The 15,424-nt window shown below is 40.7% G+C and overlaps 1 protein-coding gene across 1 annotated transcript in view; it reads left to right on the top strand.

Annotated features, from left to right (window-relative positions):
• Positions 1 to 14,492, top strand: part of LOC123376596 (solute carrier family 22 member 5-like) — a 46,144-nt gene extending 31,652 nt beyond the window's left edge. The window contains exons 6-10 of the mRNA XM_045028728.1: positions 6,073 to 6,173; positions 8,999 to 9,213; positions 10,650 to 10,832; positions 11,571 to 11,706; positions 12,670 to 14,492. Coding sequence (XP_044884663.1) covers positions 6,073 to 6,173; positions 8,999 to 9,213; positions 10,650 to 10,832; positions 11,571 to 11,706; positions 12,670 to 12,757 — 723 coding nt within the window. The 3' untranslated portion in view covers positions 12,758 to 14,492. The remainder of the gene's footprint in view (positions 1 to 6,072; positions 6,174 to 8,998; positions 9,214 to 10,649; positions 10,833 to 11,570; positions 11,707 to 12,669) is intronic.
• Positions 14,493 to 15,424: the final 932 nt, after the last annotated feature.

The following is a 15,424-nucleotide window of genomic DNA, read 5'->3' as shown; positions in this document are numbered from 1 at the left end:
GAATGGACTCTGCTTCTTTATATGAGACAGCTGACACATGCCCATGAATTCTCACTTCTCGGGGTGCTGGAGCCTGGCCACATGGTGGGGAGATTTCAACATATCATACAAAATGAACTTCACTTTCAGATTTCCCCCAGCCATTGATTTTTGGATATAAAGATCATTGTCCCAGACAGAGATGTAAAGGCCCCCGATGGTGAAACAGAATAAGAGAGCACATAGCAAAACAGGCAAAAACCTGGCCTTAAACTAAAGGGATGAATGAAAACCCATGGACCCCCACTTGCTATTTAGGACCGTTCCTGGAGAAGGAGAGCCCCACTCAAATGATTTGAGGACTTCCCCTCAAAACTAGAGTCTAGCTAATATAATAGAGCCCTGACCACATAAGAGCTGTATCTTCCCTGAATAGGACCAAACCCAATCAGGTTACAGAACTGTGCTACAGCCTGATTGGAGCCTTAAATCTCATGAGATTTCCAGTGTTCCCTGCCTTTGGCTAGGGCAGAGAGAGAGTGGGAACAGTCTTCTTCTGAGTCTTCAAATCCCATCCCTGGCACCAAAGAGCCTCTGAAACATTCTGTTAACTTAAAGCAACACAAAAGAAACCATTCACAATCCTCTCTGCGTTAACCTTTGTTACTGCAGCACAAATGTAGCCTGGCAAAAAGTCTGCCAATGTCATATGGGGCTGGTGTTGAATGTTAAAGGGAGAGACTGTAACTCCTCAGATTGTAAGCAGGGATTCATTGCAGGGATTGGGTCTACTTCTGTGCTTGGATAGTGTCCAACACAGTCCTGATCCTGGTCAGGACCTCTGGGTACTACTGTAATATAAATATATCCAAGCTCAGCATTTCTCTGAAAAACCCTTTAGGGTGGAGTCATTATTATGCACCATTTTCCTCTTTCTTCTTCCCTCAGCCCCACCAACATTTCCCCCCCTCCTGGAAGTTTTCTTTCTGTCTGAGCTGGGCTGAAACAATGTAGGATTTGAGGTGGGAAAAGTGTGTTAATATCCAAACTTCTCATTTTTGGAGGTCACACTGACACCATTTGGGTCCCCCCAGTGATCCTGAAGGATGAGGGACTCCTGGACTTTGTTCAGTTAAGGAGCAGTGGGGTTTCAGATTATAGAGTTACATTCAAAGCATCATTTCTGTCTCATACCAAATGATCGGCTCTCTCAGCCACTCCCATACCTTCCTTCTGGGACCTGTCCCGTCGAGGATTTCATTGTCTGTGTATCCAGCTATTGGGCAGAGCCTCTTCTCACGGATAGCAACTGTTAGAACTTACACTATGTTCCTCTTTTTTAGTTTCCTGTTTGTTGATTTCTTGGCAGCTAATGGTGACACAACTGTATAGTTCTTAATAAAGATCATATGATTTACGAGAAAGGGTGGAGAGTTGCACTGCTGCAAGCAGTTGACATATGACATATTTGTCTTTATGGGGCAGCTTGTTTTCAGGAAAACAAAACTCTGGCTCTTAATGCTACTAAAAATGTCAGGCTTTTTAATGGATGATTTATAAAAACAACAAAAGGACCCTGCGAGGTGCTGAGTCTCCAGAGCTTGGGCTGCAGCCTGAGCCCGAATGTCTACACCACAATTAAACACCCCCTTAGCCTGAGCCCCATGAGCCTGAGTCAGCTGTGACAGGCCAGCTGCAGGTGTCTGATTGCTGTGTAGACATTCCCTCAGAAATAGTTTACATTCACCTACATAGACTCATAGACTTTAAGGTCAGAAGGGACCATTATGATCATCTAGTCTGACCTCCTGCACAACGCAGCCACAGAATCCTACCCATCCATTTCTATAACAAACCCCTAACCTATGTCTGAGTTATTGAAGTCTTCAAATTGTGGTTTGAAGACCTCAAGCTGCAGAGAATCCTCCAGCAAGTGACCCATGCCCCACGCTGCAGAGGAAGGCGAAAAACCTCCAGGGCCTCTGCCAATCTGCCCTGGAGGAAAATTCCTTCCCGACCCCAAATATGGCGATCAGTTAAACCCTGAGCATGTGGGCAAGACTCACCCACCAGCACCCAGGAAAGAATTCTCTGTAGTAACTCAGATCCCATCCCATCACAGACCACTGGGCATACTTACCTGCTGATAATCAAAGATCAATTGCCAAAATTAATTGCCAAAATTAGGCTATCCCATCATACCATCCCTTCCATAAACTTATCAAGCTTAGTCTTAAAGCCAGATATGTCATTTGCCCCCACTACTCCCCTTGGAAGGCTGTTTCAGAACTTCACTCCTCTAATGGTTAGAAACCTTCGTCTAATTTCAAGTCTAAACTTCCTAGAGTCCAGTTTATACCCATTTGTTCTTGTGTCCACATTGGTACTAAGCTTAAATAATTCATCTCCCTCCCTAATATTAATCCCTCTGATATATTTATAAAGAGCAATCATATCCCCTCTCAACCTTCTTTTGGTTAGGCTAAACAAGCCAAGCTCTTCAAGTCTCCTTTCATAAGACAAGTTTTCCATTCCTCGGATCATCCTAGTAGCCCGTCTCTGAACCTGTTCCAGTTTGAATTCATCCTTCTTAAACATGGGAGACCAGAACTGCACACAGTATTCCAGATGAGGTCTCACCAGTGCCTTATATAACGGTACTAACACCTCCTTATCTTCGCTGGAAATACCTCGCCTGATGCATCCTAAAACTGCATTAGCTTTTTTAACGGCCATATCATATTGGCGGCTCATAGTCATCCTGTGATCAACCAATACTCCAAGGTCCTTCTCCTCCTCTGTTACTTCCAACTGATGCGTCCCCAATTTATAACTAAAATTCTTATTATTAATCCCTAAATGCATGACCTTGCACTTTTCACTATTAAATTTCATCCTATTACTATTACTCCAGTTTACAAGGTCATCCAGATCTTCCTGTATGATATCCCGGTCCTTCTCTGTGTTAGCAATACCTCCCAGCTTTGTGTCATCCGCAAACTTTATTAGCACATTCCCGCTTTTTGTGCCAAGGTCAGTAATAAAAAGGTTAAATAAGATTGGTCCCAAAATTGATCCCTGAGGAACTCCACTAGTAACCTCCTTCCAGCCTGACAGTTCACCCTTCAGTATGACCCGTTGTAGTCTCCCCTTTAACCAGTTCCTTATCCACCTTTCAATTTTCATATTGATCCCCATCTTTTCCAATTTAACTACTAATTTCCCATGTGGAACCGTGTCAAATGCCTTACTGAAATCGAGGTAAATTAGATCCACTGCATTTTCTTTGTCTAAATAATGTTACCTTCTCAAAGAAGGTGATCAGGTTGGTTTTGCACGATCTACTTTTTGTAAAACCGTGTTGTAATTTATCCCAATTACCATTGACCTCAACGTCTTTAATTATTTTCTCCTTCAAAATTTTTTCCAAGACCTTACATAATACAGATGTCAAACTAACAGGCCTATAGGTACTCGGATCGCTTTTTTACCCTTTCTTAAAAATAGGAACTATGTTAGCAATTCTCCAGTCATACGGTACAACCCCTGAGTTTACTGATTCATTAAAAATTCTTGCTAATGGGCTTGCAATTTCATGTGCCAGTTCCTTTAATAATCTTGGATGAAGATTATCTGGGCCCTCCGATTTTGTGCCATTAAGCTGTTCGAGTTTGGCTTCTACCTCAGATGTGGTAATATCTACCTCCATATCCTCATTCCCATTTGTCATCCTTCCATTATCCCTAAGCTCCTCATTAGCCTTATTAAAGACCACTGGAGTGAAGTTTAGGGCTGTTATTCACATTAGTAATTCTTATTCATGCAGGTAGTTCCTTTGATTTCAGTGGGACACATTGTGTGTATAAGGATTCCTCACATTCAAGGCAGTTCTCCCACCATTTTTCATGTAGAAAGTATTATTCCCTTTGAAGTCAATGGAACTTCTTTCACAGTAAGGTAGTATTCTGTGAGTAAGGGTGGCAGATTCAGGCCCAGTAGGATTGCAGGATTAGGCACTATGTAACTTTTGACAGTTTATTAGGATCAGAATCTCCAGTGCAGTTGGTTTATAGGGACTTGATTTGGTATTAACTATTTTATACATTCTTACATTGAGAACTAGGGAATGCTGTATTTGTAGCTACTGTTACAACAGCCTCAAAGATAACACATTCCTTCCATTCTCTGCATGTGCAAACCTCACATTTATTTACATGCATCTCTATGCTTTGGCTGCAATTTAATCTCAGAATGACCTAGCTGAAAAGGATGTGGACAAACCAGAGATTTCCTCAATCTCCAGGAACCAGCTTGTTGTAAAAACAAGAAATGTAGAACTGAGGCTGATCAGGAAGTTGGGGTGGTGTATCATAATATAGGGTTGGTCAGATCATAAAACCGGCGGTTGGATTGTCCAGCATACCTCTTGATTGTTGATTGTATGGATTAAAGTAGTGAACCTTGTACCCCTAAAGTAACCTAATGCTGTAGGAGAAAATGCTTCTAAACAAAAACTTCTGAAACTTACAGTATCAGAGTGTACTGTAACATCATCTGCCTAGTGCCTATTGAAGTGCCAGTTATTGTTTAGTATTATTACTAACATGGTTAGGGAGTTCAAAGAACCAACATAAATCCTGTCTTTAGAATTTGCTGTTCTCAGCCATTTTGAATTTAACTTGAGAGGAGAAAGGAACCTCCCACACAATTGTTTTTGATTGCCTTCACTCAGTGTTAATCTCCACATATAGCAGTATATGGAATGACGCTAATATGCAAAAAGCTCTTCTTATTGCAGTTGTAGAAATGGAAGTTTTCACCTAAACATAAATTGCCAAGGCTGGATAAAAATCATGATTAAAAATTAAATCAGATTATTGTTTCCGTGTTGATAGTTCTTTACTTCTCATTTTATAGTCTTGAATTGCTAAAGCGGATGCTTGTACTTATTTCCTTAATTGGTTTCCCAAAAAAAAAGATAAGTCCAGCATCATTGTTACTGTGAGAACCACACAAACTCAGACATGAAATTGTTACGTAAGTAGCTTGTGCTATATTGTCAACCAACACCATCTTCTGATATATCAAATGTTCGCAAGTCAAGGATGCTGAAATGCTTCAACCAGGCTATTAAGGGTTTGCAGTTTGAAGTTAGTGGGACTTATGCTCCTAAATCACTTACATGCTTTGGAAAATCCCTCCCTCAGACACTTAAATATAGGTTTAGGAGTCTTAAATTAGTCAGAAAAAAATTAGTTCACAAATAACTTCTCATCGTTAACACTGAAGCAATTTTCTTTTGAAGTGACAAAATTTGTATGTCAATAAAAGAAGTTTTGAGTAAATAGAATTTTACCCTCTGATACGGCAAACACTTATGCAGATGCTTAACTGTAGTCACATGAGAAGTTCCACTGAAATCAAGGGACCATTCATGTAACTAAAGTTACATACCTGCTGAAGTGTTTGCAGGATCAAAGCCTTAACTTTGAATATTTTGGTTCTTGCTGATAGCAGTTTTGTTAAGAGACCCTACCAGAAATGACATTTTAAGAAATCATTTTATAAATTAATTATACATTTTAATTTAAAGTTGTAATAGCACAAATTTTCAAATTAATTTTACAAAGCCTGAACCAGATTTAAATCAGTGATTTAAAAAAAAAATCCTGTGATTTAAATCAAGGGATTTAAATAATGTAAAAGTTTAAATAATATTATCCTCACTGTTAAAAATGTGTGCCTTATTTATAATCACCCTGATTTAAATTTCTCTCTCCGTAAGTATCAGAGGGGTAGCCGTGTTAGTCTGGTTCTGTAGAAGCAGCAAAGAATCCTGTGGCACCTTATAGACTAACAGACGTTTTGCAGCATGAGCTTTCGTGGGTGAATACCCACTTCACCCATGAAAGCTCATGCTGCAAAACGTCTGTTAGTCTATAAGGTGCCACAGGATTCTTTGCTGCTTCTCTCCGTAAGGTGTCCTAAAGCCTCTCAAGACGTTTACTGCAGTCCATATTGCTCATTCAGAATAAACATTTTGCAGTACAGAATTGGCTCTAATGACAATGTATCCATGTATTTTTCCCCTAGCTGCAGGAAATGACTTCCCAGAAGCACCAGACGCACACCATTTTGGACCTAGTGAGGACAAAAAATATTCGATTTGTCACTATTATGTCAGTGATTATTTGGTAAGCAATAGTATACTCCTAGAACGCACGAGTACAAAGGCCGCTGAATGATAAGCACCTGCTGTTAGGTTGTTTTTATTTACAGCAGTTTATAAGGAAAAAGGAGGCACAGACAAAATTATCAGCATAAAGTTCAAAGGCCAGTAAACTTCTGGCTAATGCTACAAGATTCAGATTAAACAGGTTGGTTTTTCATTTAAGGATTACAATAAGTGACTTTTTTCAGTAACTGATAAAAAAAGACTTGTGAGAAGAGTGAATATTGACCAATGTTGAATATTCTCTCTGCTCTTGAACTTCTTGCAGGGATGTCTGCTGCCATTGTAAAAAGTGCACGGCCCACTCTGCCCTCCAACGTCACTTCCAGCAGCCACCATAGAGTATCTCTTAATGTGTTGGAAAAGCTGGCTAGCATCTCCTGCCCTACAAATAGTGTGCTCTGTATGTTTGGGGTATTAGTACTGGGAGTAGTATAGTATAGGGTGGCTGCAAATGAAGGGGTACATAACCCATCACACATCTCAAACTATATGAGATGACTCTATTGCCACTGAACAAGTGAGAACCTCCCTAATCAAATCCCTTTGCCAGGCTCTAGTAGGTGGGCCAGAAGTCTGAGGCCTGATCATCACATAGCGTGTAAATCCTCCTACAAGAATGTTCTTTGAGAATCCATATCTGAGTATCAAGCTTTTCCAACATGACAGCCTAATGTAAACTGCATTAGCAGGGGGTGATGGGTCTAAAATTGATGATGCTTTGAGCTCAGTAATACTTTTTGAAAGCACAGATTTGAATATATGGCAGAACAGCTGGGAATTCAGTCACAGGGTTCAAAGTGGGGGAGGAATAGCTCAATGCATTGGCCTGCTAAACCCAGGGTTGTGAGTTCAGTCCTTGAGGGGGCCACCTAGGGATCTGGGGCAAAATCAGTACTTGGTTCTGCTAGTGAAGACAGGGGGCTGGACTCAATGACCTTTCATGGTTCCTTCCAGTTCTATGAGATAGGTATATCTCAAATTATTAATATTTTTTTAAGGGATAATTTGTGATAAGAACCATTCTTCTGTCTCATTAAATCTGCCAAATAATTATTGTTTATAAATTATAGCTTAGGTTGCCAGGTCACACCAGAAAATCTGTAAGGCTGTAGTGCAGGGTTTCTCAAATAGGGGTTGCCGCTCGCGTAAGGAAAGTCCCTGGTGGGCCAGGCGGGTGTGTTTACCTGCCCTGTCCGCACGTCCGGCAGATTGTGGCTCCCACTGGCCACGGTTCGCTGCTCCGGGCCAATGGGAGCTGCTGGAAGCGGCAGCCAGTACGTCCCCCCGTGCACAAACCCAGCAAGAAACTAATTGTCTTTTGGATTGCAAACTCTTTGGTTATTTATTACGTGTGCAGATAGCATTATAGGGCTTGACCTCCTTGAGGCTCTAGGCGAGGGATTGGCAACCTTTGGCGCGTGGCTCATCAGGGAAATCCGCTGGTGGGCTGGGACGGTTTGTTTACCTCAAGCATCCGCAGGTTCAGCTGATCACAGCTCCCACTGGCTGCAGTTCACCGTTCCAGGCCAATGGGTCTGCGGGAAGTGATGTGGGCTGGGGGTTGTGCTGGCCGCTGCTTCCCGCAACCCCCATTGTCCTGGAACAGCAAACCACGGCCAGTGGGAGCTGTGATCGGCCGAATCTGCGGATGCTGCAGGTAAACAAACCGTCCCGGCCTGCTAGCGGATATCCCTGATGGGCCGTGTGCCAAAGGTTGCCAATCCTTGCTCTAGGCCTTGATAAATAATAATGATAAAGGTGAGAGCTCTGTGCCCACGTGATTCATTCAGAGCTTTCCCAGTACAATAGCTGTGACCTCCTCATTTCTTTAATGGTTGTCTCTTGTTGGTGAAATGTAACCTTCCTTGCTCAATGTCTCTCAAGATGTCCTAGTTCTCTAGTTCGTTACAGGCTCTCTTGTTGCTGAGCTACAGTGAAGTCCCAGTTTTGTTTTTCTGAGTACATTCCTCTCAGCACAGAACTCCCTCTCCCCTTCCTTGTCTCTAGCTAATAATATCTAATGTAGGCCTAATTTTAATTTTGGAAACAGATTGAGTTCACTAGTCAGGATTTCTAACTTTCATGCTAAGACTACAATTATTTATTATTAGTAGTATGATTATTGTAATCACTCTAATATGGGTGTACCACTGCCCTTTACTTGGTGCATTCAGAAATCTTCAGCTGTATGGTAGAAACCCTCTATGCCAGCAACAATCAGAAGTTCTTCAGACAGTGTAGCAGGGACCCAGTCTAAAAGTGACAAATGCATGAATCGTTTTTGCTAGGTCTATATTGGAGAGAAATTGACATGGCCATCTAGTCAATCAAAGGTAGCAGAAGCTGTGTGTGACCACTGTTGTTACAGGAGCTATAGTGAGGATCCAGTAGATTGTGCTTACATGGACTCATGCATCAGCAGGGCTAACAAATGTCTCTGGAATCATCTAATCAGATTGGATTCCTTTTTAAACTCGACAGGAGTTTTTTTTTTTTAAAAAGTTGGTTTAAATTCAGGGGGAAAATGGACAGATAAATTCAGTCTCTAGAAGGCCTTGTCTGAGTCTGTTACACCACTGCGTACAGCAATAAATCTACCTGATACTAGCTTCACAGCTGAGAAAGTCTGGTAGGCACTGACATTCCTTACATAGGCAAATCAATGTTAATATTTAGCACAGTAATTATGCGAGAGGTACTTGGCAGTCTGTGGCCATAGGAGGCTGAGGGAGAGCAGGAACAAGTCTGTCTGTCTGATTCTTTCCTATTTTCTGTGTCTTTCAGGATGACAATCTCTGTAGGCTATTTTGGCCTCTCACTTGACACTCCTAACTTGCATGGTGATGCCTACGTAAACTGCTTCCTCTCAGCGGTTATTGAAGTTCCAGCATATATTATAGCCTGGGTGCTTCTCCGAAATCTCCCCCGACGATATTCGATGGCTGCTGCATTATTCTTGGGAGGCTGCGTCCTTCTCTTCGTTCAGCTGGTCCCTCCACGTATGAACTTTTTAGCTGATACCAATCAGATTTTTTTAATGGGTAAATTCCAGTGCCTAGCACTGGGCAACTATGTGAGGTGAAGAATCTATGTGGAGGAGAAGAATCTTTCTCCAAAGCTGTAGACCAAATGCAGATTCTCCTTACCCATCCTTGCCCTTTCCCTCCACATCTGCTTGCTGCTGCACAGGGAGCTCATGTGATACAAGGGGTATGTCTCCACTAGATCTGCAGGTGTAATTTCCAGCTCAGGTAGACTTACCTGTGCTAGATGTGATCGAGCTAGCGTGCTAAAAATAGAAGTGCAGCTGTGGTAGCACAAGCAACAGGGCAGGCTAGTGGGACGGTATGATCATGTCTGAAACCCTAGGTACATGCTCAGGGTAACTAGCCCCTCCTCCCACCCGTGCTGCCATGGTTGCATTTCTATTTTTAGTACGCTAGCTCAATCAGAGCTAGCACAGGTATGTCTCCCTGGGGTGGAAATTACACCTCCAGCTCTAATGTAGACATACCCAGTGTCAGATACATTCCTAAGCCTTTTCTTTCTCTAAAGTAAAGATAGTTTGTTCTCTTTATGGTCTGTTAAGATTCAGACTCTAGTCTGGTTTTGCCCTAATTTACACCCCTGGAGTCCCAATAAATTCATGGTGTGGGACAAGGTTTAGACCAAATGGAGCAGTCAATTGGGTGGCACCAGAAGCTGGCATAATCCTGCAGAACTTGTCTCCAGAAGAACCAATTGTCAATGTTTTTCCAACTTCAGTCTCATTAAGAACTTGAATTTCAGGAGAGCTATTAGGTAGCCTTTGTGATAAATAACAATACTAAAAGTAAACAAGTGTCAATACTTTTTTAAAAAAGTGAATGTTTGACAATTAAAACATATTTGAAGGAAGGTATCTCATACTTAGAACCCCACCATTAAGTAGCCTTCTGCTAGGTACACTAGAGATTGTTACCATACTGGTCTGTTGATGGCTTTGACCATGTATTTAGGGCTTGGTGTATAAGCATGTTATTGCAAATCAAAGAATAAATAAATGAAAGTGAGAACTGTCTTGCTTATTCTCCAAGAGTGACAGGTGGGTTATATTATTTGCTACTCCTGGTCTTTAAATCACCTGTACATTGATATGCGTTTTATTACAAAACTCATCCCACTAACTAGGGTTGAACCAGGATCTTAGAAATACATTGCTAATGTGTTTCTCCTTAAGCTATCTCTCTGTTCTCAAACTTTCTAGGTGGCAGGACTGGATGACCTTAGGAGAAAGATGGTTTTATTTTATTAAGAGTCTTTATGTTAAAATGAATCAACCAAGAAACCCCAACACTGGAATTAAGTTGACAAGAAGTAAAAAATAAAAATGGGGTTAATAGATGCAGTGACTTGTTACAGTTTGACTGATGTTTTGATTGGATCTCCCTTTCAGACCTTCACATCCTGTCCATTATCTTGGTGATGCTGGGTAAATTTGGGATCACGTCTTCCTTTTCAATCGTTTACGTTTATACTGCTGAGCTGTACCCAACAGTCGTGAGGAATATGGGAGTTGGAGCCAGTTCCATGGCCTCCAGATTGGGCAGCATCCTCTCACCTTATTTTGTTTACCTTGGTAAGATACCAGCTATTGTATCTCCTGCCAAATTGGCTAGTACTGAAAACAAAATCGAACAGCTGCAAGGCTAGGCTGATTTCCGTAACAGTGAATCAGTGCTTCAGTTAAACCGCAGTATGTCTTTATAGTCATGCTCTTATCTTGCCTTGTAAGGTCCAGGGTATTTCCCTATATTTGTCGCAGATTAGTCAACAAATTTGCTATAACAGAATGTCAGCTGCTTCTACTCTTCTCAGTGAGTAACCTCAGCTCACATTTAGAAATTCTAACATTGCTCAATATTTTGATTTGGAAACACAGAACTTGAAGAAATTATGCCCATATAATAGGATCTGTATTTGGCCATTAGTTTCCTAAAGAACATTTGGCCTCAAAAAATCACTGAACAATGATATCTGCGTATTAGAGTATCTCTTCATTAGGCTTCTGAGGCGACATCCTATCAGGATGAATGGGGCAGTTCACTCTTCTCTCTCAGCTTTTTTTTTTTCTTCAGGCTGTCTGGAGACTCAGGGAAATGCCACTATGAACGGATCTTTACCATGTGAAAGTTATCTTTGCAACCATGTGGACTGTAGACTCAACTTTTTTTCAACATGTTTATATCTTGCAGCACAATGGTACTGCAATTTAGACAGCTATATGTTTGCATTATACACAGGACCCAAATATTAACCACTGGTTCATCGTGGTGGTGATGTAAACCTGAGGTCAGCATGTCCTATGTTCTTTTAGGTGCCTATGACAGATTCCTGCCTTACATCCTCATGGGAAGCCTGACTGTGCTGACGGGAATCCTTACTCTGTTTCTGCCAGAAAGTTATGGTACGCCACTCCCAGACACCATAGAGCAGATGCTGCGGGTTAAAGGGTAAGTGTTACCTTCTAATCTTCTCTCTCAAGAAAATTCTACCATCTCTGAGAAAAATGTCCACATAAAATACAGTTCCCTCTTAGCTGTTTGATTCCCGGTTGTCTTTTGGGGGGTGGTAAACTAAAAAAAAATTAAGATCTCAAATCAGCAATAGAATTGGCCAAATGGAACTCCATTGAGTTACAGCAGGGATGACTATCAGCAACATGGTGTGCATACCATACATGGTGCTGCTTGAAACTTGTTCACAAATTGGAGGGAGCTCTTAGAAGAGGAACAAAAAAGTTTAAGGAGTTGTAAGGATTAAAGTATGAGAAACAACTGAACAAGCAAATTAAATGGAGCGTGGGTAGGCATGCGTAGCTTGTCTCTGATGGGTTTACACAGGTGTCATTAAAGGAAGAATTTAGCCCTTCTAATGGAATTTAATTGTGATTCTGTTGACGATTCATGAGCCTGAATAGAATCCAAGTCATTCTTTCAGAGTTGTGTGGCTCTGTGTACATGAGTACACAGTGTCCACAGGAAATAAACATGTGAGCTATTTTATGTAGTCTTTTTAAGAGTATAACCACATCTAAGATATTTAACATAAACATCCTTGACAGGTAGCAAACATGGTAAAAATGTTGAAATGTTGTTTCATAATATGGAAGTTCATCATCCAAATAATTTCTCCTGATACGAGTATAGGTAAAAAGTCCCCTGGGTATCAATCGGAAGTGTTCAGCACTTTCAAATCCCGTGGAATCACAAGGTCATTGAGAGTTTTCAGCACTTCATTTTCTGATTTAGGAAGATGCTTAAGCATGAGAGTCATCCCACTGAAGTCAGTGGGATTTTAAAGTAAGGCACATGCTTAGCTACTTTGCTGAATCAGGCCCCACATGGACAAGGATTTTGCATTTAGGATTTTGGAGGGTACTATTTTAATTAGAAATTTCACTATTTGTTTTACAGACTCAAGTACAGACAAACATCTAATAGCACAAGGGTTTCAAAGGATGAAGAAGAAAGCCCAGTGATTCTTAAAAGCACTGCTTTTTGATGACACTACACTGTATACTTCATGATGGATTGAAAAGTAAATTTACTTTTCTTTTAATTTTCCTTCCAGAAAGGGCTAGTAGCAACACTTTGTGTCCTGTAATTATAAACTTATTTATTAAATGAAAAACTGTTTTCAGTACGTTCTTTTTATATGAACGTAGATACTGTATTATCCCTTTGTGAGATCTCCATCCACAGTCGTTTAATGTGTCATAAACACAGAACTATGTTGGATAAACTCAGTTTATAATTTTAAGAATGACTATGATACTCTTACTGTAGACCTCAATATCTAAAAGGTGCTTGTCACTGAGTGCTGATGGAATGACTTCAGTCCTTAATGAGCTTAAGATAACTCATGTTAACAAGAGTTAAAAATTGCCAGCTCTTTCCAAATTGTAAGAAAAGGCTGCCAGTGACACTGGATTTCTCGACATGCACAAACACACATATCTGCCCCCGGGCAGGGAGCTTGTTATAAAGTAACAAAGGTGGTGAAAATACCTGGCTTGGCAATTTTACATCAGAACATAAATCATACACAGGTGGCTTTGCACATGATTAATTCCTGAACAAGTTCAGGGATGAAAAAAGAAAAACTCTGACAAATGAATTTGAAAACTTGACTTTATTTTAGCTGGAAATGGATTGAGAAGATTTTCTTGCACAAATCATTTGCAATATTTGAGTTTTGCTGGCAAAGTAATTCTGATTGTTTTCAAATATCTTTTTAATGTAACCACAGGGTGAAGTTGTTTACATCTGGCATTGGGGTGTGTCCTATTCCAGGTGCTTATTTATTTTTAAAACTATATAAATAGGTTTCATCTGTATTTCTTTTATTCTTTTAGGATACAGTATGTAAGCTAATCCTTCTAAGTTTCTGTACAGTTTGATTCGAGGCATTATGTCTATTTTCAAAACTTTCTGTTTTGTTCTTTTTTGTCAGTTTCCTCAACATGGAGAGCTAAATTCCACTCTCAGGTGTACGCTGTGCACCCACATAGAATTGAATGTGAGGGGGTTACATGGGTATAATTAATATCAATATTTAGCCGTAAGTCCCGGCCATAAGCTCAACTAAGAGCCAAGAATGTCATTTCACATGTTCTGTTTTCTCACAAATATCATGAAATCAGTGAAAAAAAAATGTAAAGAGCAAAACCAAGAAATCGTGTTGAAAATCTGCCAAGAGCCAATTCCTTTGATTGCAGAAGCTGCCTTGATAGCATTTGTGTTTCAGGAAAACTTCTGTTTCTCTCTCATTTGGACAATGCTGAACACACATTTCTTCACACTGGGACAGGTTTAAGAAATGAATTTCATGAAGCATTCTGTGGTACTTTAACTTTTTTGGAACAGTTTAATGAATAGAGTCTTACCTTTCAGTAATCAAAGCTGTTAGAGGCTTTTCTTTTTGGAAAAGCAGCTATTTACAAACGTTAAACATTTTACTACTGTGTTAAATTTAGCAGCAGCTAATTATCCTGATAGCCAGGGTGCCTTATTCTCTCCCTGAAGACCATGCAGTAGCAACATGTTTGGTACAGTGCCTCCTGCCTTATAGAAGTATGTTGTAAACCCTTCCTCTCTTTCTTGTCCTTATGTGTGCATGCACATTGCATGTGCTGTATGTGTGTGAGTTGAACCTGATCTGATTCTGCCTGCCCACAGCTAAAGTTGTGAGATTTTATGTACCTTAGCCCTCTCTATTAAATCTCTATCAGAAGTGCCATTGGTATGTCTTTCATCATCTGATGGAAGTAACTGGAAGTTGTGTTTTGGGGTATAGAACTGACAAATTATCCTATGTAAAAGGGAGCTGCAAGTAACATGCAAGGCCCCTATTAACTTTTAAAGGGAGATTTGTTGTTTCTCGCTCTGCCCTTCTACGTTTTCTTGTCCTGTTAGGGCCATTATGAAATCTTGAGTGAGATTTGCAAAATTGACACAGGTCAATACCATACTGTACAGTGGTCTCAAATCATACACCACTGCCTTATAAAATCCACTTGGCAGGGACTTGTCACTCTGTCAAGACAAGAGCGTCTCCTTTGAGTCTGCTTTGGGTAACTTTGGTTACAGTGTTTTGGCTGTATTGGCATTTTCCCCTCCTAAGAATTGCACTTTGCAACATTCCTACCAGAAGGGCACAAACAGCCTCTTAGAGCATATGTCTACACTTTGCACTGGGGGTGTAATGCCCAACTCTAGGAGACACGCCCGCGTTAGCTGGCAGTGGGCTAGCCTGCTAAATACAAAATGTAGCTGCAGCAGTGCGTGTGGCAGGAGGGGCTAATAGCACCAAACACATGGAATTACACCTCGAGGTCAAAGTGCAGACATACTGACTTTCTGTGTCCTATGCATGAGATCATTGGAATCTGTTCTAAAATATAACGTGAAGTCTTACAGCACGTGGGCTTTTAACTGATGCCTAATCTAAAACTGGAATTAACTCCTGGCCAAGGTCTGAAATGCCCTTAACACCTCATTTAGCTGTTACTTTCCTCCACTGATTTATTCCATTATGTCATTGGACAATGAGATTTTCTTTTTTAAATGTTCCAATGTTTACTGAGCAATCTTGAGGACAATGGTTGAGCCAGCTGAACGGGGAATTTCTCAGTTGTGATGCAAGGCAGATATACCATGGCAATAATGA

This window comes from Mauremys mutica, chromosome 8 (genome assembly GCF_020497125.1).
Source record: "Mauremys mutica isolate MM-2020 ecotype Southern chromosome 8, ASM2049712v1, whole genome shotgun sequence".
Lineage (NCBI taxonomy): Eukaryota > Metazoa > Chordata > Testudines > Geoemydidae > Mauremys > Mauremys mutica.
This window is presented reverse-complemented; position numbering and strand designations above follow the sequence as displayed.